At 40.8% G+C, this 26,635-nt stretch overlaps 2 protein-coding genes across 2 annotated transcripts in view; one reads left to right on the top strand and one right to left on the bottom strand.

Annotated features, from left to right (window-relative positions):
• The window catches only part of ssb (small RNA binding exonuclease protection factor La), a 27,825-nt gene extending 20,235 nt beyond the window's left edge, over nt 1-7,590 (top strand). Inside the window, exon 12 of the mRNA XM_041201507.1 lies at nt 6,878-7,590. Within this exon, the coding sequence (XP_041057441.1) occupies nt 6,878-7,017 (140 nt within the window). The 3' untranslated portion in view covers nt 7,018-7,590. The remainder of the gene's footprint in view (nt 1-6,877) is intronic.
• Nucleotides 7,072-26,635, bottom strand: mettl5 (methyltransferase like 5). The gene is made up of 7 exons (XM_041201508.1): nt 26,479-26,635; nt 19,787-19,901; nt 17,939-18,123; nt 16,523-16,605; nt 14,949-15,000; nt 9,257-9,306; nt 7,072-7,181 (listed from the first exon to the last, which is right to left on the bottom strand). The coding sequence occupies exons 1-7, from the start codon at nt 26,585-26,587 to the stop codon at nt 7,140-7,142; spliced, it is 636 nt and encodes a 211-aa protein (XP_041057442.1). The 5' UTR covers nt 26,588-26,635; the 3' UTR covers nt 7,072-7,139.

Genomic DNA, 26,635 nt, shown 5'->3' with positions numbered 1-26,635 from the left:
ACCACTCCCACTAGTGATATCTTTTCTTCTACTATTCCTCACTTCCATCCAAACCAATTCTACACCCTGATCTCCTGAACCAAGGTCATCTTTAACTACTGCACCAGTGCCATCAACAATGCTACCCCTCCACCTTTATCTAACTTCCTATTCTTGAATGTCCTATACCCCTCAATATTCAGGGCTCGATCCTCATCCTGCAGCCATGTCTCCATAGTGGCTATTGGATCATATTCACTTACTTCAATGTGTGCTATCAATTCATTTACTTTATGAATACTATGTACATTCAAATAGAACCCTTAGTTTTATCTTTTTGTTATCTTGTAACATTTAGTCCTGACTAATGCTGTATTCTTAGGTTTTATCTCTGTACTTCTTGCTAGTCTATCACCCTCATTTCCCACATTACTATTATGGTCTCCTGCCTTGTAACAAATCGAGGGGTAGATTCATTTACCGAAGTTTGATCCCTCACCCACCTCATGTTTTGTTTAAAGCTCTGTTGACTTCCCTAATTGTGATTTGCAAGAACACTGCTCCCTGCACAGTTCAAGTGTAGACTGTCCGAACGGTATAGCCCCCACTTTCCCCAGTAATGGTGCCTGCCAGCGCCCCACAAACTGGGACCTACTTCTCCCACATCAGTCTTTGAGCCATACATTCATCTCTTTAATCTTATAGGGCAACTATGCCAATTTGCATGTGACTCAGGTAATAAAATAATCCAGAGATTATTACCTTTAAGGTTCTGCTGCTTAATTTGTATCTAGCTCCATATACTGACTATGCAGAACCTCTTTCCTTTCCTGCCTATGTCATTGACACACAGAAACTAGGAGCAGGAGTAGGCCATTTGGCCCTTTGAGCCTGCTCCGCCATTCAATATGATCATGACTGATCGTCTATCTCAACGCCATATTCAGTTTCTTTCTTGAATATACTCAAGTGACCCAGCCTCCACAGCCTTCTGTGGTAGCAAATTCCACAGGTTGTCCACCTGGAGTGAAGAAATTTTTCCTCATCTTAGTCCTAAATGACCTGCCCTGTATCCTGAGACTCTGGCCCCTGATGCTAGACTCCCTAACCATGGGAAACATCCTCCCTGCATCTAGTCTGTCTAGCCCTGTTAGAATTTTATACATTTCAATCAGATCCCCTCTCATTCTTCTAAACTCTAGTGAATACAGGCCCAGTTGAACAAGCCTCTCCTCATATGACAGTCCTGCCATCCCTGGTATCAGCCTAGTGAATCTTTGTGGCACTCCCTCTATTGCAAGTATATCCTTTCTTGGGTAGGGAGACCAAAACTGCACGCAATACGCCAGGTGTGGTCTCACCAAGGCCCTGTATAACTGCAGTAAGACATCCCTACTTCTGAACTCAAATCTTCTTGCAATGAAGGCCAACATACTATTTGCCTTCCTAATTGCTTGCTGCACCTGCATGTTTACTTTCATTGACTAGTGTACAAGGACACCCAGATCCCTTTGTACATCCACGTTTTCCAATATATCGCCATTTAAATAACACTCTGCCTTTCCGTTATTCTCACTGAAGCGTACAACTTCACATTTATCCATGTTATACCGCATCTGCCATGTGCTTGCCCACACACACAACTTGTCTAAGTCACCCTGAAGCTTCCTTCAATCCTCCTCACAACTCAACCCCACCTAGTTTTGTGTCGTCAAACTTGGAAATATTGCATTTGGTTCCCTCATCCAAGTTATTTATATGTATTGTGCATAGCTGGGGCCCAAGCACTGATCCCTGCAGTACACCACTAGTTGCTGCCATCTGGAAAAAGACCCATTTATTCCCACTGTTTCTGGTCTGTCAACCAATTGTCAATCCATGCCAGTATATTACCCCCAATCCCATGTGCTTTAATTTTGCCCACTAGCCTCTTATGTGGGACTTTATCAAAGGCCTTCTTGAAATCCAAAAACACCACATCCACTGGTTCTCCCTTATCTATTCTACTAGTTTCATCCTCAAAAATCTCCAGTAGAATAGTTAAGCATGATTTCTCTTTCATAAACCCATGCTGACGTTGTCTAATCCTAATCCTATTAATGCTTTCCAAATGTTCTGTTACCATATCTTTTATAAAGTTGTTGTAATTCATGCATATGTTCCTTAAATATCGTCTATCCACTGTCAACCCTTATAGTAAGGTTCCCCAATCCATCACTGTCAACCATTGGTACCTACATGGGCCATGGCTGGATCCCCCCCCACCACCACCACCACCACCACCACCACCTCCTCCTCCTCCTCCACTGCAAGTTCCTCTCCAGCCCTGAGCAGATGTACTGAGCCCTAGTCCCAGACAGGCAACACAGTCTTCTGGTGTCTCATTCTTTGCTGCTGAGAACAGTGTTGATCCCTGTCACTATACTATCCCCTACTATCACTATATTCCTGTTTTCTCCCCCTGCTTGAATGGCTTCCTGAACCATGGTGCTGTGGCCAGCCTGCTCATCCACCTTGCAGACCTTGCTTTTATCCACGTAAGTTGTGCACCTCAAACCTGTTTGACAATTGCAAAATCTGAGGAAGCTCCACTACTGTCTACATGGTCCTTTTACCTGTCTGTCTTGGTCACGTTCTCCTGTCCCTCACTGCTTACCAAAATAGACAATCCTGTTTTAAGAGGCATGACTGTCCTCTGGAACAAAGTGGCGAGGTATTTCTTCCCCTCCCTTTGTTGTGCAATGTCTGCAGTTTGGCTTCCAAATCAGAAATCCTGATCTGAAATGTCTCTTAGCTGCTTGCATTTTCTGCAGATGTGTTTATTTGTCATGGATTGCCTTGGTGTCCAAAAGCTCCTATATTCCACAGCTACAACACAGTACTGTCCTGCCATTGTTACTTATGTTATTTAGCTTATTTAATTAACCTAGGATAATTCTTATGTATACCACACCTCTTTCCCTGTGCACCTAATTCACCACTCGGGCATAGTCGTCTGTCTCCTCGCATGCCCCGTAACTCCACTGAAGTCCACCTGCTGTGGGAACACTTAGTGCTGTTTGGTAGTTCTTGGATTTTGGCTTTGTGATAATGAAGAAATGGCATTATAGTTCTAAGTTGCAAAGAGGTGTGGCTTTGAGGGTAATTTGCAGGCCATGGTGTTCCCATGTGCCTGCTGCTTTTATCCTTTTAGGTGGTAGTGGTTACGAGTTTGGAAGGTGCTGCTGAAGGAGCTTCAAGTTGCTGCAGTGCATCTTGTATATGGTATGCACTGGTGTCACTGTTGGGGGTGGAGGGAGTGAATGTTTTCAGGTGTTTGGGTGCCAATCAAGTGGGCTCCTTTGTCCTGGATAGTGTTGAGCTTCATATATGTTATTGGAGTTGCACTTATCCAGGCAAGTGGAGAGTATTCCATCACACTTTTGACTTACACCTTGACAGGCTTTGGAGTGGGAAGGTGAGTTACTTCCTGCAGAAATCCAGCCTCAGGCCTGCTATTGTAGCCACAATATTCACATGGCTAATAATAAAAAAAAAAAAGTGCTGGTAGCATTCAGCAGGCCTGGAAGCATTTATAGAGTGAGAAATGCCATTAACAATTTGAGTCAAGGACATTCTTTCCTTGGTTGGTCCAGTTAAAGTTCTGGTCAATGGCACCCTCTAGGATAGTGGGGAATCCACCAATGGTAATTCCAGTGAATGTCATGGAGATTCTCCCTTTTTGGAGATGGTCATTGCTTAGCACTTGTATGGCATGGATGTCACTTGCCACTTATCAACCCAAGCCTGAATGTTGTTGCTCTTGCTGCATATGGGCAGACTGCTTCAGTATCTGAGTTGCAAATGGTACTGAACACTAATCAGCAGTGAACATCCCTACTTCTGATCTTGTGATGGAAGGAAGGTCATTGAAATAGCTGAACATGGTTGGACCTAGGACACTTTCCCCGAGGAACTCCTGTAGCAATGTGTTGGAACTGACTGGCCTTCATCAACCACACCATTTTCCTTTGTGTTAGGTATTAACTTCAATCAGTGGAGAACTTTCACTAATTCCCATTCACTGCAATTTTGCTAGAGCTGTTTGATGCCACACTTGGTCAAATGCTGCCTTGATGTCAACAGCACTCAAATCTTGCCTCGCCTCTCAGAATTCAGCTCTCTCATCGAAGGTTTTCCATGTTTGTACCAAGGCTGTAAATGAGCTATGGAGCAGATTGGCTCTGGCAGAACCCAAACTGAGCATCCATGAGCAGTTTATTGATGAGTAAATACAACTTGATAACACCTTAAATGACAACTTTCCTCGCTGATCAAGAGTATACTGGGCAATAATTGGTTGGATTGGATTTGTTCAGCTTTTTGTGGACAGGATGTATCTGGGCAATTTTCTGTGTTGTATATGCCAGTGTTGTAGCTATAGTGGAATGGCTTGACCTTGGGCACAGCTAGGTCTGGAGCCCAAGCCTTCAGTTGGGGTGTTGTCAGGATCCTTGGTCTTTGCTGTATCCTGCACCTTCAGCTGTGTCATGTGGAGTGAATCAGATTGATTGAAGATGACATCTGTGACACTGGGGACCTCTGGCAGCAACCAAGATGCAGGTTGGATCATTTACCTGGCATTTCTGGGTGAAGATGGGTGCAAATGATTCAGATTTGTCTTTTGTGCTGACAGACTGGGCTTTGCCAAGTGGAGCCACTCTATCTAGTTTAATTGTCCACCACCATTCATGACTGGATGTGGCAGTGCTTTGATCTGAATTGTTGGTTATGGGATTATTTTGTTCTATCATGTGCTGATTCTGTTTAGGATCTTGTATTATAGCTTCCAGGTTGCATTCCATTTTTGGGTATGCTAGGTGTTGCTTGTATGGTATCCTGCACTCAACTCTGCCTTGGTAGTGAGGTATTTTGTGGACCACAAGGATGTATATTGTGGAATACTGTTCTGCTGTTGCTGGCCCACGAAACCTCTTAGATGTCCAATTTTCTGCCACTAGATCTGTTCTAGATTTATTCTATGCAGCACAGTGCTAGTGCTGCACAAGACTAGAGGTTATGATCTGAAGGATGGGTCTTGGTCTTTACAAAGACTGTGTGGTGGTTATTTTAATATGTCTGCAACAGATTAGTGTGGATGAAGTCGGTTAGATTTTCTTCCTCTTGGTTCTGTTGCTGGCACAGCCTTGTGTCCTTCAGGGCTCTGGCTCTGTAGCATCACTACAGACATTGTTGTGATGGACATTACTCTAGGTGTGTAATTCATTTCATGCCTTTGATACCATCCATGCTTCTTCGAAGTGGTGTTCAATGGAATACTGATTCATCCACTGAGGGGTAGGTAGTAATCAGCAGGAGTTTTCCTTGCCCATTTTTGACCTGATACCATGAGACTTCATGGATCCAGAGTCAATATTGAGGACTTGGAGCCACTCCAGTTGTATACCACTGCGTCACCACCTCTGGTGGGACAGGATATACCCAGGGATGGTGGGGCCTAGGATATTGCTGTGAGGCATGATTTGGTATGGCTGTCATTTGACTAGTCTGGGGGACAGCCCTCCCAATTTTGGCTGAAGCCCCCAGGTGTTAGCAAGGATGACTTTGTGGGGTTAACTGAGCAGGTTTTAACTTTCTACTTTCTGGTGCTTGGGTCAATACTGGGTGGTCTGTCCATTTTCATTCAGATTTTCTGTAGTGGTTTTGATGCAACTGAGTAGCTTGACAGGCCACTTCAGAAGACATTTAAGAGTCAACCACATTGCTGAGAGTCTGGAGTCACATAGCCAGACCAGGTAAATATGGCAAATTTCCTTCCCTAAAAGACATCAGCAATCCAGATATTTATGACAATTTAGTCTTTTCATGGTCACTATTACTGAGACTAGTTTTTTATTACATTTTATTAATCACATTTAAATTTCACCAGCTACTATAGTGGCAATAATCTGGGCCACTGCATTGCTAGTCCAGTAACATTACCACTATGCTACTATTCTTGCTATATATCAATTATTTTTAACTTTGATCCTACTTTTGCAAGTAAACTATTTCAGATGGTTGTAGAATTGGTGCATGCTCTCTGGCCAATTTAAGTTCATGAATTTGAGCAACTCAAGTATTATTTGATGGACTGCCAGAGTTGGTAGGTTAGTGTGATAGTGTGAAATTTTGCTGTCCCAAGAAGCAACCAACTACGCCTGTAACTTGTGCATTACAGATTTTGCTTCAAACCCTTTAAATTTGTTGTGGAGTTAACAAAGATCTCCATTTGCCATTTCCTCCTCAAGTGGTGCCTTTATAAAGGTCTGGAAGGCTCAGCTGCTCGCTGGAAATAAAAGGACCCTGCATGGAGTCTTGTCTGACACCAGAGAACTGGGAGTTGTACATTTCTCATAGATCTTATTTCAATATACATGCATTTCATTGCCTTTGCTAGAAGAATATTACATAAGGTGTTAAATTGGACATGAAGGTCACATTTTACAACAAACACAAATGGTATTTCTTTTCAATCCAAATGCTCACCACCTGGTGAGAAGTTTTTTAAATGTGCTGGATGCTCTTGCATAAACTGGAACTGTTCAGATGCATGTGTAATGTGGCCCCATGTCATTCCCACAGATACTGGATTCCATCCTAACTCCTTAGTCCTACATTGAATATGCTTTGGGCTTGAGAGTGAGTGAATTCTGTTTCCGTTAGAATGAAACTGACTAAATCTGTGGAGATATGGAGGGAATTGAGGGGAGAGGCTAATATATTGCAATATACCCAGCCAGAAATTATTTTCCAGTAGTAAAATGAGATCCTACTCATTTTGGATACTTACAGATGATGAAAGTCTTTACATGTTAGTTTTCAAACATTTTTACCACCTTGTTTTGATCTGATGTAGCTGCTACAAGTCCAAAGAAGAGAACGATTGAAGAAGTTGAATCTGTAGGTGAGCCTGCAGCAAAACAACTGAAAACTGAATCTGTAGATGAGTCTACACCAAAACAACTGAAAACAGAAGGTCAATCTGGTGATCAGTAGGATTCAATTTATGTTCTGCAAACAGAACAAAATGACCACATGGCCTGATCCAAGGAGTTTTAACTACATTTAATTTTTATCTCTGCATTTCTTCAATTGAATATCTTCCAGAGGGATGGAATTTATTTAAACGAAAACCGTATGAAGTCCACTTCAATGTCGATCTAGAATTTAAAGAAAAGTATTAACTACTGTATAATTTGGAGATGCCTTAACTGCATGCTTGTCTAAGGTTTGTGTAGATGGTTTTTAAAGCATTTTACTTATGTTAAACTTTGATTTGTTACTTTATTTGCAATTTAATTTTCTTGCAGAGATTTAAATGCACAAGACTGCTATGTTGTACCTTGGAAGTTTGACATTAATTTTAGTCTTAAATATCATTTCACTGTAAATAGCCTGCAAATTCATGAATAAAACTACTTTGAACTATGTAAAGGGTTTGATACTGATCTTGCGTAAGCTGGTCTGCAGGTGATGTACAAATTGGACTATACCAAAATCAGGCATTAACTGTAAAATTTTAAATATTTCATAAATCAGTTATAAATAAATGACATTCTGTGACTATGACAAAGTAAACTCTCCTTGTCCTTTTCAACCTGTCTGCAGCTTTTGACATTGATCACTCCATCCACCTCTCCATAGACATCTAGCTGGGTGGAAGTGCTCTTATATGGTTACATTCTTAAATAATCATAGAGAGCCATTTACAATGCCTTCTCTTCCTGCTCCCCTATTGTATCTCTGGTGTCCTCCCAAGGATCTGTCATTGGCACCTTCCAATTTCTTATTTACAACAAACAAAAGCACATCATTAGTTTTAGCATGTACGCTGACAACACCCAGCTCTATCTAACCACTGCCTCTTGATGACTCCACTGTTGCTAAATTATTTGCTTTTATAACATCCACTACTGCCTGAGCAGAAATTCCCTTCAATTAAATATTGGGAAGACGGAAGTCATTATTTTCTGACCCTGCTTCCAAACTCCATTCCCTAGCTACTGACTCCATCTATCTCCCTGGCAACAGTCTGTTGCCAATCTAATATTTAAGCCAGTCTGTTAACTTTGTCACATTTGATCTCAAGATGAGCTTCTGACTTCCTATTTGCACCATCACTAAGGTTGTCTATTTCACCTCCGTTATGTTGCCTGACTTTGTACCTGTCTCAGCTCATGCTGCTGAAACCCTTATGCATCCCTTTGTTACCTCAAAACTCAACTCTTCCAAACCACTCCTTGCTGGTCTCCCACATTCTATCCTCTAAACTTGAGGTCAACTGAAACCCTGCTACCTCTATCTTAACTCAGCAACTCCTGCTTCTCCTATTATCCCATGCTTGCTGACCTGTCACTCAACATCTTTATTTTAAAATTCTCAGCTTTGTTTTCAAATTCTTCTCTTTAACCTCCTCCAGTACCACAACTCTAAGATATCTGCAGTCTAATTCTGGCCTCTTGTGCATTCCCAATTGCTGCACCATTGGTGATTGTCTTAAGTTGCCTCTGTCCCAAGCTCTAGAATTCCCTCTACCTTGCTTTCCTTGTTTAAGACACCTTAAAACTTACGTCAGATGATCAAAAACTTGACCAAAGATTTCATGTAGCTTAGCGTCATACTTAGTTTCTTCATGCTCCTGTGAAGTGCCTTGGGATACTTCATTACATTAAAGGTGCCATTATGAATACAGGTGCATGCTCATGTGCACTTGAAGGAATTACAAACAGTGGGTTATCACAAGCATTTTGTGCCGGGGTTAGATTAATTTGCCCCAATTGAAGAGCCAGTGCAGGTGTCCCAAGCCAAGTGGCATGCTCCTATGTTGTTTTTTAATTTTTAGATTGACGTTTTAAGGCAGGAAGTCTTGAATTTCATAGCCAGGCACTTGGAGTGGTATCAAATGACACTAGATTGAAAATGACTCAACTAAATTGAGAGATTCATCAATACAAGCAAAATACTGGAGATGCTGGAAATCAAACAAATTTGCTTATATCCAGCACTTATCAAAGTTTGTTTCTAGTGAGTTTTATTCTAAAGTATTAAAAAATCATGTTTAATTTCTGCTTAGAGCACAGAAGCTGGAATAACTCAGCAGTCTCCTTGTGCTTGCTTCACAAACTCGCGTGAAGGCTCTAACTTTATATTAAAATATTTCCTTCCTAGTCTTGATTGCAATCAGGAACAGCTAATAATTCATTCAACATGTACATAGGAATGTGCATTAACTTACCGATTTCCTCTTATGGAATTTGTATGATGCTGGTAAGTCATATCTCAGCTCTGTTTCAAAATAAAAGTATAAACTTAGAAATCTTTGTTCAAAGTGATTTTTTTCCCCCTTTTTCATGGGATATGGGCATTGCTGGCAAGGCCAATGTTTGTTGTCCATCTCTAACTGGAGTGAGTTGCTAGGTCATTTCAGTGGGCAGTTAAGAGTCCAGACCTGCAGCAATGTGGTTGAGTCACATGTAGGCCAAGAAAGGTAATGATGGCAGATTTCTTTCCATGCAGGACATTAGTAAATTATATGGGTTTTGATAATAGTTTCATGGTCACCATTACTGAGACTAATTTTAAATTCAATTAATAAAATCAGGAATTAAAATTCCACCAATGACATTACCACTATACCACCATCTCCCCATGGTAGCTTTTTGTACATAAATGGTTTACACTGCATTTTCACCAGTTAGAGGTAAAACTGAATTGAAAGAAACCAGTCCAATAACATATGGAAAACTCCATTCTCTCAGTTCCAATCCTAACATTCAAACTGGCTCATAGATGGCACTTTTTAAACAAATTTACCATTACCTAGCAGAGGCTGGATGTCAACTTTTAGCACCTCTGACCTCCCCTTACCTAATGATCCTCCTGCTGAAAATCAAGCCATTGTTTAAGACAGTCACTGACATCTCTGGTGATTCCTCCACTGTCTTCAAATCCCTCCATGGCCTTGCCCCTCCACATCTAATCTCATGTCCCATAACTGTCATATCTTCACTTCTAATACAGGCCTCATGCATTCCCAATTATAATTGCTCAACCATTGGTGGCCATGCCTTCAGTTGCCTAGGCCCCAAGCTCTGGAATTCCCTCTGTACACCTCTCTGCCTTTCTACCTCACTTCCCTCCTTTAAGACACCTATCTCGTCATATGGCTCGAGTGCCTTTGGATATTTATGTTAAAGGTGCTATACAAGTTGTTGATTAGTACTTTGTGTCTAGATTCAACACTTGAGTTCTACAATTTCAGACTGTCCCTTTTTTTTTGCAGATTGCAGCTGTTCATGATTCTGCTATTCCTATTCTGTTAATCAATGTTTTGTTTCTCCTCCTATTACCATCTCTTTTTGCCTTGCACCATCATACTGTCACTTAATATTCCCGCCTACCACTCTATCACAGACCTTCCCTTTTGTTCCTTCCTCTACTTTCCCCCTTTTTCTTGTTCTGACAGAAGGATGCGAGACTTCAGTGAGCAGAGCGGGGTGGTAAAGAGCAAGACTTCAAGCAGAGCAGGGCGTAAATTTAAGGAAATTTTTTTAAATTAGAAGACTATGTATGGCAAGGGAGCTCAATCCCATGTGTTGTACAGCCTGCAGCATGTGAGAATTCTTAGACACTCCTTGCAGTCTGGATGACCACATGCAGGAAGTGCTTGACCAGCTTGAGTAACAGGTTTCAGAGCTTAAGCATCAGCTGGAGACAGTGGTGCATCTGCGAGGCTGAAGGTAATGTGAAGAGCACGTTTTTAGATGTGGTCACTCTGCAGCTTAAGGAAGTGCAGTCAGAGACGGAATGGGTGACCACCAGTTAGAAGAAGGGAGGCAGACAGGTAGTCAGGAAAGCCCCAGAGTGCACCTCAAGAACCATTTTTCTGTGTTGGAAAACGGTGAGGGTGAAAGTTCCTCTGGAGAGTGCAGCCGGAGCCAAGTTCACGGCACTGTGGGTGGCTCAGCTGCACAAGGGGGGAGGAGTATGAGTGCAAGAGCAATAGTGGTAGAAGACTCAATAGTGATGGGAGCAGACAGACGCTTCTGCGGCCATAGACATGACTGCAGGATGGTGTGTTGCCTCCCTGGTGCCAGGGTCAAGGATGTCACAGAACAGCTTGCAGGGCATTCTGAAGGGGGAGGGTGAACAGTCAGAGGTCATGGTTCACATTGTACCAACGACATGGGAAGAAAAAGGGATGAAGTCTTGCAACAAGAATTTGGGGAGCTAGATAGCTGATTAAAAAGCAGGACCTCAAAGATTGTAATCTCTGGATTACTCACTGTGCCATGTGCCAGTGAGTATGGGAATAGGAAGATCGGATGAATGTGTGGCTGAAGAGACATTGCAAGAGGGAGGGCTTTAGTTTTCTGGATCACAGTCTGTTTCTGGTGAAGGTGGGGCCTGTACAAGTCAGACGGGTTGCATCTGATGCGGAACAGGATCAACATCCTTGCGGGGAGGTTTGCTAGTGCTGTTGGGGAGTGTTTAAACTAATTTGGCAGGGGATGGGATACAGAGTGGAGGTATAATAGTGAGTGATGCACAGCCAAATATAGAAGAGAAAGTAAATCAGTCTGGAAGGCAGACAAATATAGACCTGTTAAGGCACAAGGGAATAATGCAAGGCTGGACTGCGTCTATTTTAACGCAAGGAGTCTTACAAGTAAGGCAGATAAATTGAGGACATTGATTAACACATGGGAATATGATATTGTTGCTATCACAGAGATGTGGTTGAGGGAAGGGAGGTCTGGCAGCTCAATATTCCAGGGTATACAATCTTCAAGTTTGTGGGGGTGTATAAGAGGAGGTGGTATTACACTATTGATTAAGGAGTCAATTACTGCAGTAAGGAGGGATGGTATCTTAGAAGGTTCCTCAAATTAGGCCATATGGGTAGAACTTAAAAACAAAAAAGGGGCAATCACTTTGCTGGGAGTGGACTCTGGGCCTCCAAACAGTCAGGGGGAGATAGAGGAGCAGATATGTCAGCAAATCTCAGAAGTGTAAAAATAGTAGGGATTTCAACTTCCCCCAATATTTACTGGGATAGTCTTAATGTGAAAGGCTCAGAGGGGGTGGAATTCTTTAAGGGCATCCAGGAGAGCTTTTTGAGCCAGCACCTAGAAACCCCTTCACGAGAAGGGGCGGTACTGGTCCTAATCTTAGGGAATGAAGCTGGGCGAGTGGTAGAAGTGTCAGCAGGGGAGCATTTCAGGGATAGTTCCCGTGAAGGTGAAGGGTAGGACCAACAAGCCCAGGGAATCTTGGACATCCAGGGATATAGAGGATTGGATAATGAAAAAAAGGAAGCTTATGGCAGATACAGAGTCTGAAAACAGCAGAAACCCTAGGAGTATAGAAAGTGTAGGGAGATACTTAAAGTAATTAGGAGAGCAAAAAGGGGGAGAAAAAACACTGGCGGGTAAAATAAAGGAAAATCCCAAGGCATTTTATAAATATGTTAAGGGAAAGAGGATGACCAGGGAAAGAGTAGGGCCCAAAGATAAAAACAAAAAACTGCGGATGCTGGAAATCCAAAACAAAAACAGAATTACCTGGAAAAACTTAGCAGGTCTGGCAGCATCGGCCGTGAAGAAAAGAGTTGACGTTTCGAGTCCTCATGACCCTTCAACAGAACTGGAACAGTTCTGTTCCAGAACAGGGATTAATCAGGGATAGTCAACATGGCTTTGTCGGGGGAGATTATGTCTAACAAATTTGACTGAATTTTGAGGAGGTGTCTGGAACAGTTCTGTTGAAGGGTCATGAGGACTCAATGTCAACTTTTTTCTTCTCGGCCGATGCTGCCAGACCTGCTGAGTTTTTCCAGGTAAAAGAGTAGGGCCCATTAGGGACCAAAGTGGCAATGGTGTGGAGCCAGAGGACATAGGTGAGGTTTTGAATGATTACTTTTCATCTGTGTTCACTATGGAGAAGGATAATGTGGAGAAATCAGGGAGGGGAACTGTGATATGCTTGAACAAATTAGCACTGAAAGGTTTTAGCAGGCTTAAAAGTAGATAAATCCCCAGGCCCGGATGAGACATATCTTGGGCTATGTGAGGCAAGGAAGGAGATTGCAGGGGCTCTGACACTAATTTTCAAATCCTCTGACTGCAGGAGAGGTGCCACAGGACTGGAGAACAGCGATGAGGTACCATTATTCAAGAAGGATAATAGGGATAAAACAGGTAATTACAGGCCAGTGAGTCTAACATCAGTGGTCCGGAAACTACTGGAAAAAATTCTGAGGGACAAGATTAATCTCCATTTGGAGAGGCAGGGATTAATCAGGGATAGTCAACATAGCTTTGTCGGGGGAGATTATGTCTAACAAATTTGACTGAATTTTGAGGAGGTGACTAATTGCGTAGATGAGGGTAGTGCAGTTGATGTAGTCTACACGGACTTCAGTAAGGCTTTTGACAAGGTCCAGTATGGGAGAATGTTCAAGAAGGTAAGAGCCCATGGGATCCAGGACAATTTGGCAAATTGGATCCAAAATCGGCATGGTGGCAGGAGGCAGAGGGTGATGGTCGAAGGTTGTTTTTGCGATTAGAAGCCTGTGACGAGTGGTGTACCACAGGGATCGGTGCTGGGACCCTTGCTGTTTGTAGTGTACATTAATGATTTAGACGTGAATGTAGGAGGTACAATCAGTAAGTTCGCAGATGACACGAACATTAGTGGTGTCGTAAATAGCGAGGAGGAAAGCCTTAGATTACAGGACGATATAGATGGACTGATAAGACAGGCAGAGCAGTAGCAAATGGAATTTAATCCTGAGAAGTGTGAGGTGATGCATTTTGGGAGGACTAACAGCAAAGTAATACACAATGAATGGTGGGACCCTTGGAAGTACAGAGGATCAGAGGGACCTTGGTGTACATGTCCATAGATCCCTGAAGGCAGCAGCACAGGTAGATAAGGTGGTTAAGAAGACATATGGGATACTTGCATTTATTAGCTGAGGCATAGAATATAACAGCACGGAGGTTATGTTGGAGCTGTATAAAATGCTAGTTAGGCCACAGCTGGAGTACTGTGTGCAGTTCTGGTCGTCACACTATTGGAAGGATGTGATTGCACTGGAGAGGGTGCAGAGGAGATTCACCGGGATGTTGCCTGGGCTTGAGTATTTCAGCTATGAAGAGAGATTGGATAGGCTAGGGTTGCTTTCCTTAAGAGCAGAGAAGGCTGAGGGGGGGACCTGATAAAGGTATACAAAATTGAGGTGCATAGATAGGAAGGAACTTTTCCCCTTAGCGGAGGTGTCAATAACCAGGGGGCACCGATCTAAGGTAAGAGGCAGGAGTTTAGAGGGGATCTGAGGAAAGGTTTTTTCACCCAGAGGGTGGATGGAATCTGGAACACATTGCCCGAGAGGGTGGTAGAGGCAGGAACACTCAACATTTAAGAAGTATTTAGATGAGTACTTGAAACGCCATAGCATACTGGGCTACGGGCCAAGTGCTAGAAATTGGGATTAGAATAGATAGGTGCTTGATGGCTGGCACGGACATGATGGGCCAAAGGGCCTGTTTCTGTGCTGTATAACTCTTAAGACTCTACTGACCTTAAACATTAAATCTGTTGCCCTCTCTGTAGTTGTTGCCTAATTTGCTGAGTATTTCCAGCATTTTGTATTTTCTTCATTAATAAAATGAATTCAGGTAACAAGGTAGATTTACAAAGCTGCTCTATAGTCTTTTTGTAACAATAACAAAGATTAACACTGGTCAAATCTCAGCATTTATTGCTCGACTCTAGCTTTTAACCAAGTGTTTTGTAAAAGGTACATTACTTTATTACAAAAAAAGTCAAGGAACAAACTGGCTTTAAATCAGCATAGGAGCTATTTATTGACATTGAAAGCGATATAAAATGAAATTTTACTTTAGTAAACTAGTATCTCTTACCAGCAATTACTTCCATCTTTACCTTCCATTCTTCAGCCTTCTTCCGAATATGCTACAAAGGAAATGAACCTTTACACAGTACACGTGAAACTAAGCATCGTCTTATCTTTGTACAAAAAACTTCTCTGTTTTTCTGTGAATTAACATTTATTATTTGGTTTATATTAGTAGGTATTTTCCTTTGGCTGAAATTATATTTTTTTTTCCGTTTGAAGATGTTGACTGGGTTGCAGCTCAATTTGTGCTCACACAAACAAAAACAATGGCCACTTAAGAGGTTGGCCATCAAAACAGCTGAATATTGGGCATTATAAATAAGCCTCAGCCTGTTGCCACTGGACAATCATGTGCACTTTCTAGTAAAAGTATCAGATAGCTATGATGTGGAAGTTCTCCCTCCTGTATATTGCATATATGTGAAAAGGAGAAAGTTATCTACTGTAAAGATACAGTAATTAACCATTTTTAAACATTTGTGTAACATAAGGCTTCTTTGATGTGTTTCATGGCTAAATGCACTACTATGCCAATCCTAACGACAGAGAAGTCTAATGTTCAATCATTAGTTTATGCTGAATTTTGTGTTATCAACTGGGGAATGGTGACTGGCATTTGCCAAGCAGGATGGTTCATGTCTGGTGATTTTTCAGTTAAGGACTGATGTAACTGCACAGATTTAGTTTCAGGGAGAATAGTTGGATGAACTATTGAGAGTGAGGTAATAAAGAGGGGAAAGCAAATGCATTTGGGCAAGTGAACTTGTTCAATCACACTTGGAGCACTCAGATAGTCCAGGTTACAGAAAGGATGTAGAGGCAGTGGAGAACAGATTCACAAGATACAAGATCAAATAAGCTTGCTCAAGAAAGACTGAATGGGCTGGGGCTCTGAACAAAGGGAAGGCTGAGGGATGAACTGATAAGAAGTCTTTATCTAATGAAAAGGTTTGATGAGATACACATAGAAAAAATATTTCCACTTGTCAGGGAGTCCAAAACTAGAGGTCATAAATATAAGACAGTCCAGTACATCCAACAGAAAATTCTTTACTCAATGAATGATAAGAATGTGAAACACCCAACCATAAGGGGTAGTTAAGCCAAAAACCACAGGTGCGTTTAAGGGGAAGCTAGTTAGGTACATAAGAAAGAAAGGACTAGAAGGATATGCTGCTAGGATTAGTTGAAATAGGGTGGGAGGAGGCTCCTGTGGAGAATAAATGCTGCCAGACAAGTTGGAATGAATGGCCTCTTTCTGTGCTCTATACTCAATGTGACTACTGAACTAGCTTGCAGAAGTCTCCCCATAAACTTAACATTTCTCTAGCAATTAACATACAGGAGGTAAATGAAGCTTAAATTGAGATTATTGGTCCTATCCAGTTTTATGTTAGAAGTGGGCAACTGGTCACTTTTACATTAGAAGAGTAGGTAGTATAAATTTTAAAAAGTTCTGCCTCCTGTAATGCATTAGAGATATTTGAAAAATGCTTGCTCCTATACAAACAATCAATTTGAAACCCATCTGCAAAATAATTTCTTTGACTGCAGCAAACACAAAGTAAATTTACTTACATTTCTGGTTGATGTTTTGTGGAGAGAATACACAGCTGTTCTGGCCATATCTAAAGCAGTTTTGAGGAATGTCATGTCCATACCTTTTGAGAAAAACATAACTCAGTTACCTCTGAAGTAAAGATCTTAATGCAGTGAGAATCTTAGCTACATTTATTTGGTTATAGCTCCAAAGAGATCAGATGGGGTTTTACTTCACTTGTCTGAATTTTATTGGTGTAGGACATAATTTACAGTTTCATAAAATTATAAATCTTTCACCAAAATCCAACTTATTCAAGGGTTCAGCTGGTAAAGGGAATTAATAGCTGGAATAATAGCTTGGTTTGATACTGGATCTGAGTTAGCTGTTAGCCAGAAGACATTAGCAGCACTGCAATTGGTCTCCATGCCCTTGGGTTCCCAATTCTGATTGCTTACCAGTCACCTCAGTGTACTTGTTGGGTGAGAAGAGGATTAGATTTGATTCTTCCAAGGTCAAATCAGCCAAGCAGTGCTCACAATTTCTGTTCCTACAAGGTAATAGGTTTTTTTCCTTATCTGATCAACCAAAGTTCATATGGGATCTTTCACATCCTCAGAACATCCCTAAGCACTTCAAAGCTAACAAATTACTTTTACTGTGTATTCAGTTTTATATAGGCAAATATGACTGCCAATTGGCTGCTTTTTACAGTGGCCACATTTCAAAAGTATTTAATTGTCTAAAGTGTTTTGGGAGATTGAGGTCATTAAATGCAGGTTCTTTACGCCAAATAGTTTTAACTTTTACTGGTTGTCAGTGAGTTTAAACAATATGTCATGGATCACAAACAATTGCAACTAATATGCTTACGAAGCAAGTTTTGACATCATATCTTAAAAATGCAATGTTTAAAAGGCAAATTAATATATTTTAGTTTTGTTAGTCTTGAATGAACTTGAATCCAGAACCTAGAGGTGAAAGGACAGTGCAAATTTATTATGCTACCTGGTCTCTGGCTTAAACTTGCTATATACTAGCCATTATTGGAATTTATCATTAGTGAGTTATGTTTGGGAATTAATTTCAGTCCTGTTTAACAAATATTATCTATTAATTAAATGTGATTGTGTGAAACATGAGGATTTGATATCTGCTTTCCCTTAATGTAAATTAAGGACATGATGCAGTATGCAAGAGGTGTTGATTAAATTGATTTGTAAATGTATACTGAAGTACAGCTTGAGAGGTGACTGAAAATCTAATGCTAATTAATATCCAGATATCTAATATCTAGATTCAACTATGTAGCTTAACAGATGTATTGCTGCACATTTACTTAAACTTCTGCTGGAATATACTTTCAACTGTAAATTAAGGAGAAAAAAACGTTCAACCTTTCCACTTAAATAAATTTCAGATGGACACTGCACAAAGCCAAACATTCAATCTACCTTTATTGTGCTTTGTTCCAAAAGGTGGATTCATTATTATCGTGTCAAATGTCTTTGATAATTTGCCAGTCATTACAGAACAGATATCACACTGAACCATATCGACATTGGCTAATTGAAACTCCTCTGCATTTCTGTTAAATATGCCAAGTGCTGCTTCATCAATATCAAATCCCATGCATAATCTGCAAAAGATGAAAACAACCTGGTTAGAGAAGAACATTTCTGTTTTGATCCTTGTAAAATGGTGTAAGCTTATTCTCCAAGGTTGCATTCTTCACTATTCTTGAGTTTGCCTGCATAGTATAACTAACCCAGAATGGTTTCTCCAGGTGATCTACGCAAGTGTACTTTGAAGCAGATAACCTTAATTTTATCTGCAGATATATTAACCCTAAACAGCAGGTGCAATTGGGATACTAAACCTACAGAAAGAAACTCCTGGGGATTGGTTATCTGATGCTACATCAGCTAAAACTTTTGTCTGGGAACTACTTTCCAGACTTGTTCTCTTTCAATCCCCCTTTTCTCCCAGCCAAACTAAAGCAGATGTTTTCTCTACTGGTCCTATCTCTAATAAAGGTCCACAAAAATGTAATAATTGATAGTACTAGAGAAAGTAAACATAGGTTGAGAAAATAAAATGTGAAACAAACACAGACCACTGGAGATGGAATAGTTCAAAATATAGTAAACCAAGAAAATGATTGAAATGTTTGATTCTTAAACATTTTGTAAAACTACTTTTTTCTTTGGAGTAGCTTTATTACTGTAGAATGTTTGATTACAACATGTGTCAGCTAAAATTTTAAACAAATATACCCAGTTAGACTGAAATGTCTATGGATGCTAATAAGTCAGGGTTGTCACCCCCAATATTAATCATAAAACATAGCAAAGAAGGAGGCCATTTAGTCCATCAAGTCTGTGTTGACTCTTTTGAAGAGCTTCACTTGTTTGGTAGCATTCTCATCTTTTGGGTAGAATGGCTTCAGCACCCAATCTGTTGTGATATTTTGCAGTGGTAATGGAATACTCTATTGTCAGAAGTGACATGTTTCAGGTGAAATATTAAACCGAGTTCCTATCTTTGGCCAAGATCTCATTTCTCCAAAAAAGCAGTGAATTCTTCCCGATGTCCTGGCCAACATCATTCCAAAAACTAGTTGTTTATGTTAATTGTATATCAAGTGTATTTAATGGTGTGCAGGCAGTGGACATTAACTGGGGAGTCACTTGTGCCCCTATAAATAGGCACAAACTGAACCTATGGTTGTTGGGTTATGAGGTGCATGCTTGTAATCTGTAACTTGAAATAAATGCTAATAAAAATGTGTAAAGATTGGCTCTAGTCTATCCTTCAGCAAATGGCTGTCTGGAGTATTAACAGTTCATTTCATCTTACTTGTTTATGGGACATTGCTGGTCAGAAATTGGCTGCTGCATTTATCTACATCAGGTACTGCACCTGAAAGAAGTAATTGACTGCGAAGCTCTTTGGTCTAGTGTGTGGATGTAGTAAGGTGTAATATAATAAGTGCAAGTAATTTAAGTTCTGGCCAGGGTAATAGCTTTAAACTCCAGAAGGAATGAATCAGGGCCTGTATTATCACTGCCAAGATAAGGTCATTTAATGAGGAGAAAGAAGCTAACCCTTCCAGAAGATGTACACTAATATTTCCCTATTTGAAATCCGAATTACTTTATAGTCAGACATGAGCATCAGTAAAATGAAACAGCTGCATCATGAAAATGGTCATGGCAACATTATAATTGGGTCTTAAGCAAAATTTGTGAAGTTTACTTGAATAAAATATAAATTTTGATTGCATTTTGAAATCCACATACCCTGCATCTAGCATAGCTGCTCCGATACTAAGAACTCCACATCCACACCCAAGGTCTCCAATCAACTTACTCTCAATGTCATTGAATGTTGTGTGTATTGTATACAGCATATGTGCTAAAATGAGAAGATTGTTAACATTCATTTTATTAATAGGATATCATTCCATAGTACAACAGTAAGAACATACTTTAATTTGACAAAGTACAGCATATCACGTGAATTCCTTTGAAATTCACCATCTATAAACACTTTATTGTATTTTCATATTTGCATTCACATTTTATGAAGCCATTGTACATTTTGATTCTAATGTTCTTGGAGACATGTACTAACATTAAGGGGTTCTTAACATAGTTGTGCTGGGAACATGGTGAGCTCAAGGGTTGGTTAATTAGCCTTTCCTTGGTTACATGGGTTCAGTCATGTTTAGAATAGGGACAACCTACCTTCAGGTGGTCATTTGACTTGATAAACTTGCTTATGGGTTGTGGGGTTTTGTTTTGAGAGTGGGGGAATTGAGCTAAGATTACAAGATATTCGAAGAACATCTCTACTATGAGCATTCATTTAGATTAGGGGCATGTCTCCCAAAGTGGTTTAATAGAGAGCTACACTTCCAATGACTAGGAAAAGGAATGCAATTATTTGCAGTTCATGGCATGAACTGTGCTGGCTTATACTTTGAAGGATGTCTTCGTTCTCCAGAGTGAAATGGAGAGGCTAGTCATTGTGCCTGTGGTTTCTCTTTAGAAATTAACCAATATGCAGTGGCAAATACTTACTTGATGCATGGGATGCACGAACTTGAGTTGGCCTTTGTGGATTATGCAGCAGGTGATGACATGGAGGATCTATCACTACACCTCATGCCCTTGCTGATGAACTGCCAGACTTGAGCTTATTTCCCTACCCACAACTGCCTTCAGATGCTGTACTCTTTTGTCACACGGTGATCTGATGTACATAATGAATATATCTAGTAGATAGGCATCTAAAAGAGTTCTAGCAATTGCACGAGTCTATTCAGTAGTGGTGGCTGCTGCATAATCTCAAAATTATGATGGATGAGATGGGAAATGCCATCCAGCTGGAAAAGGGATATTATGTGGCCATTGAAGAAGAGTTGGCTCAGTCCAATAATCCCTTTCTAATCATACAGACTCAAAGCATTAACTCTGGTTCTCTTTCCACAGATGCTGCTAGACCTGCTGAGTTTTACCAGCAATTTTTGTCTTTATCCTTGTCTCGCCTCAGGCTTTGACACTATATTTCATATTGTCCCATTTTGCCTAACTTTGAGAAGGCTGATATTTTTGGAGGGAAGAGCAGTACAATATAATGGTGGGGGTGGGGCTCGTTCCTGGTTCTGTGAGCTTTTTTTTAAAATAATGGATAAACTGTTCAAAGGGTTCATTAAGAGACTTAATCTGCATTCTTAGCCATGGCTTTTATAGGGAGGCAAGGTTAGACCTGAATTCTTTTGGCTATAAGCTACCCTCCATATTGTCTGCATTTTGAGATGTGTTCCTGTTTTGAGAGCTGGAAGCAATTGAGACATCGTTCTTCCCAGAGTCTGTCAACATCTTGCAACTGTTAAATTCTAACCCTGATAGGTAGCATCTGGAATACGTAGAAAGAGCTTTATTTCAAAAAGTCCTCTGCTATTTGAGGTACAAATCCAGTTTCTGGGAGATCTGATCACAATCTAATTCAAAGCACACAACAATATTGGCAACGTTTCAAGGAAAGTAATTCAAAATTAATATTAAAGGATAGGTAGCAGTGCTACATTCAGTAACACTATTATGCACATGGAGTCTCTAATATTTAGACAGTGGATGTTATTACAGTTAATGTTGAAAGTAGGTGTATTACAAATGAAAATTGATGGGATATGAATGCTGAGCTATAGAAAATATTTGGAAGGGTGAACACTTGGGTTTTGAACAAATTTTTAAAAAGGACAGAAAAAAAAAGAGGGAAATGCGGCGTTTAAGGAGTGAGTTCAAGAGGCTGCCTGAGGCAGTTGAAGGCTCTACTCTCAATGGTGGCATGAAGTGGTGGGGCTACACAAAAGGGCCCAGTAAGATGACTGAAAAGTGCTGGAGGGCTTACAAAGCTGCTGGAAGATGCAGATTAGGACGGAGCAATAGAAGACAAAAACAGAATTACCTGGAAAAACTCAGCAGGTCTGGCAGCATCAGCGGAGAAGAAAAGAGTTGACGTTTCTTCTCTGCCGATGCTGCCAGACCTGCTGAGTTTTTCCAGGTAATTCTGTTTTTGTTTTAGATTTCCAGCATCCGCAGTTTTTTTGTTTTTATCGGAGCAATAGAAGTCCTGGAGTGATTTGAAGATTCTTCAGTTTAATAAACTGGCAAACAGGAAGCCAATATAAACAGTGAGGATGGGGCTAAAGGGTGAGCAGGGCTTGATGCAGGGTACGATACGATTGGCTGCATTTCGAAGAAATTGAAGTTAATGGATGGAAGACAAATAAACAAGGCATTGGAGCAAATGTCTAAATGACAAAAGCATGCATATGGGTTTCGATAACAGTGGCACTGGCAATGTTGCAGAGTGGCCGAGGTGACTGAAACTCCATATCCTATCAATCTAACCACTAGTTGAGCAGAGCACCAAGGTTTTGCAATGATTGTCACTTAAGGTGAACCAGAGATGGTGTTGGTGGCCATAAGACCATATGATGTAGGAGCAGAAGCAAGCTATTCGGCCCATTGAGTCTGCTCTGCCATTCAATGAGATCACGGCTGATCTGATACTCCTCAAATCCACTTTCCTGCCTTTTCCCCATAATCCCTTAGTGATTAAAAATCTGTCTACCTCAGCTTTGAATATACTTAATGACCCAGCTTTTACAGCCCTCTGTGGTAAAGAATTCCACAGATTCACTACCCTCAGAAAAGAAATTACTCATCTCTGTCTTAAATGGGCGACCCCTTACTCTGAGGTTATGCCCTCTAATCCTAGACTCTCCCACCAGGAGAACAACCTCTCAGTACCTACCCTGTCAAGCCTCCTAAGAATCTTATATGTTTCAATAAGGTCACCTCTCACTCTTCTAAACTCCATTGAATACAGGCCCAACTTCCTCAACCTCTCCTCATAAGAAAATCCCTCCATACAAGTGATCAACCGAGTGAACCTTCTCTGGACTGCCTCCAATGCCAGTATATCTTTCCTTAGATAAGGGGACCAAAACTGTTCACAGTATTCTAGCTGTGGTCTAACTAGTGCCTTGTATAGTTTTAACAAGGCTTCCCTATTTTTGTACTCCATTCCCTTTAAAATAAAGGCCAACATTCCATTTGCCTTCAACATTGCCTGCTGAACTTGTATATTAGCTTTCTGGGATTCATGCACGAGGTTTCCCAAATCCCTCTGTGCTGCAGCTTTCTGCAGTCTTTCTCTATTTAAATAATATTCAGCTCCTCTATTCTTACTGCCAAAATGCGTAACCACACATTTTTCCACATTATATTCCATCTGCCAAGTTCTTGCCCACTCACTTAAACTACCTATAACACTCTGTGGACTCTTTATGTCATTCTCATCACTTGCCTTCTGACCTATTTTTGTATCATCCAATAAATAATTGTGACCCCAGCACTGATCCCTGTGGCACTCTACTAGTTACAGGTTTCCATTCTGACAATGCCCCCCTTTTCCAAACTTTGTCTTCTACTAGTTAGCCAATCCTCAATCCATGCTAATATACTACCCCCAACACCATGGGCTCTTATCTTACTAAGTAACCTTATGTGCAGTACCTTATCAAATGCCTTTTGGAAATCCAAATATGTTACATCTACTGGTTCGCCTTTATCTATCCTGCTTGTTACCTCCTCAAAGAATTAGTAAATTTGTCAGGCATGATTTCCCCTTCATGAAGCCAAGCTGACTCAGTTCGATTATATTATGCATTTCTAAATGCTCTGCTATTACATCCTTTATGATACTCAAATGTTTCCCCAATGACAGATGTTAAGCTAACTGGCCTATAGTTACTTGTTTTTTGTCTCCCTCCCTTTTTGAAAACGGGTGTTACATTGGCAGTTTTCCAATCTTCAGGGACTTTTCCAGAATCTAAGGATTCTTGAAAGATTACTACCAGTGCATCCACTACTCTGTAGCTACTTCCTTTAATATCCTAGGATGCAACCCATCAGGTCCAGGAACTTATCGGCCTTTAGCCACATTAGTTTCCCTAGTTCTTTTTCTCTACTGATAGTTATTGTATTTATTTCCTCCCCCACCCCTTTTGCCCATGATTATTTAGTATTTTTGGATGCTATTTGTGTCTTCTACCGTGAATACTGATGCAAATTATTTAATCAACTCCTCTGCCATTTTCTGGTTCCCCATTATTATTTCCCCAGCCTTATTCTCTAAATGGCCTATGTTCACTTTGGCCTCTCTCTTCCTTTTTATATATTTAAAGAAGCTCTTACAGTCCGTTTTTATATCACTTGCTAGCTTACCATCGAAGTTTATTTTCTCCCTCTTTTTTTCTGGTCTTTTGTTGGTTTTTAAAACTTTCCCAATTTTCTGTCTTACCACTAATATTTGCCACATTGTATTTTTTTTCTTTCAATCTGATACTATCCTTAACTTCCTTGGTTAACCATGGTTGGTTTATTCCCTTCCTCGAATCCTTCTTTATCACTGGGATATATCTTTGTTGTGAGTCAGGAACTATTTTTGTAAATGTCTGCCGTTGTTCATCACCCACCTTTTCTGCTAAACTCCTTTCCTAGTCCACTCGAGTCAACTCTGCCCTCATTCCTTTGTAGTTTCCCTTACTTAAGTTCAGCACAGTTGTTTCCGACCCAAGTTTCTCACTCTCAAACTGAATGCTAAATTCTACCATGTCATGGTCATTGTTCCTAGGGGACCTTTTACTCTGAGATCTTTTAGTAAACCTGCCTCATTAAACATTACCAGATCCAAAATAGCTGATCCCTGTTTGGATCCACAACAGAGACAATTCTGCAAGACAGCAGAGTTTATAATGGGGGCTTAAAATTATGGCTTTGGTCAAATACAGGGGGTTGCTACTTTTCCATGACTTGACGACAGCTGGGCAGCACAGAGGTGTTTATAACATCACAAGAGGATGTTGTCAACATGTGTATGAAAACTGACACAGTGGATGAAAATGATGTTGCTGAGGGGTAATGAAGAAGAGGGGGCAGGGAGTCTAGAGTAGACCATTGGCAGACACCAGAGGTGACAAGACAGGCAGAAAGAGAAGCCATTTCTGGAGATACACTGACTGCATTCAGATGGAAAGGAATGAAACCAGGTGGAAAAGAAGTGAACAAAAGGTTACAACTTGGCCCACCACATCAAATGCAGTACAGGGACTGAGGAGGGATAACACACAGTGGTCACCTTCACAAAGGATATAAGTTGTTACTTTGACCAAGGCTGTCCTTGTATTGAGAAAACTGGAAGTTGGACTGTAGAGATTAAAATAGTTGAGAGAAAAGGACAGGGAACTGGACCACAGAATCAAATTGCTGGTTCATAGTCAACTCCTTGCTCCTCAGTTCTCCTGATTTCACTGGAAATCTGCCACTAGCCTATCAGCTGATACACTGCACCTCAAATTAATTCTAAATTCACCCTGCATCTGCCACTGAAAAAAAATCCAAGAAATTTACAATGGGACTTAAAAACTTTCAACTTCTGAGCCTTTGGCCCTCTGTTTGCTACAATACTACTGCACCTGCTGATTTGCTCAACCAATTCCTCTTTCAGCTCTTGAAGGCGGACAACTCCTTCAATGTCTCTCATTCTGACTGTTCACCCAATACGACCCAAATCTTTGCTCCTTCAAATACAAACAATCTGGCTTAGCCATTCATCAATTGATCCGGCTTGAATACGTCAAGCTTTACTGGACCTCGCCCCTCTCAACCAAGAACACCTATTATTCCAGGATCATCCTGGAGACCAAAGCTCACTACTGGCTTCTATCCACCACTTCAACCATCTCCTTAACCCCTCTGTCTATTCCCTCCAATCACAACTCCAATCAACAAACGCAAAAAACTCATGGGCTTTTTTGCCTATATTTCAACAGTGGCTGCAATATGATAACTAAAATTGGCTATGAAATACCTTAGGACATCCAGAGGATGTGAAAGGCTCCATTACATGATAATTCTTTTTTTAAAAAAATATTTGTCCCCAAGATAAAGATTATCCATTCAGCTCCCTTTACACCATGTCTCCGAGGCAGTAAAGATGCACTATATAAAAGCAAGTTGTTGAGGCCCGATGGACTAATTAGAGGGGCTTTTTGAGGAAGCGGGCTTTGGTGGTCTTGAAAAGGAATCGGTCGAAGGAAAGCAATGACAGTCAGCCATGAGGGGAAGTTGAGTGGTCAACAGTGTTACTCATTACCCAGGGAAAACATGTATGGATTTAAAATAGATTCAAGATTAAAGACTAAAACAAAATCAATATGAGCGCCTGGTACGAATCATGGCTTCGCTCCGATGTTCCCCCCAGTGGTTAGCATAACTAAAACTGAACATTTTCTCTTTATCCTCGAGGTAATCTTACTGCGTGGTGCTGCTGCACGAGCCTGCACCAGCCTAAGATGATCAATAACATAATCTTCACATATTTTGAAGGAAATGTAGTTTGGATGAGCTTCTTTTACCTGCTATATGGGGGCTAGTGGGATATTGCTCGAGAAGCAGCTTCGGCTGCTCAAACACATCCACATCCTGCAATAAACTCTCCAAGTCTTTCAGCTTTTTAGGTTTCATTGCTGTTCCTCACCGTGTGTAGCCGACTCAAAAATCCCAACTACAACC

This window comes from Carcharodon carcharias, chromosome 12 (genome assembly GCF_017639515.1).
Source record: "Carcharodon carcharias isolate sCarCar2 chromosome 12, sCarCar2.pri, whole genome shotgun sequence".
Classification (NCBI taxonomy): Eukaryota; Metazoa; Chordata; class Chondrichthyes; order Lamniformes; family Lamnidae; genus Carcharodon; species Carcharodon carcharias.
The sequence above is the reverse complement of the archived record's forward strand: the minus strand, read 5'-3'. Positions and strand labels throughout refer to the sequence as shown.

Excerpts from the sequence above, each read along its gene's own strand:
- mettl5 (XM_041201508.1), bottom strand. The coding sequence starts at position 26,587 with ATGAAACCTAAAAAGCTGAAAGACTTGGAGAGTTTATTGCAGGATGTG. Across the intron at positions 18,124-19,786 it reads GCAGCTATGCTAGATGCAGG|ATTATGCATGGGATTTGATA; the intron begins GTATGTGGATTT and ends CATCTTTTGCAG. Across the intron at positions 9,307-14,948 it reads AAAGATGGAAGTAATTGCTG|AGCTGAGATATGACTTACCA; the intron begins GTAAGAGATACT and ends ATTTTGAAACAG.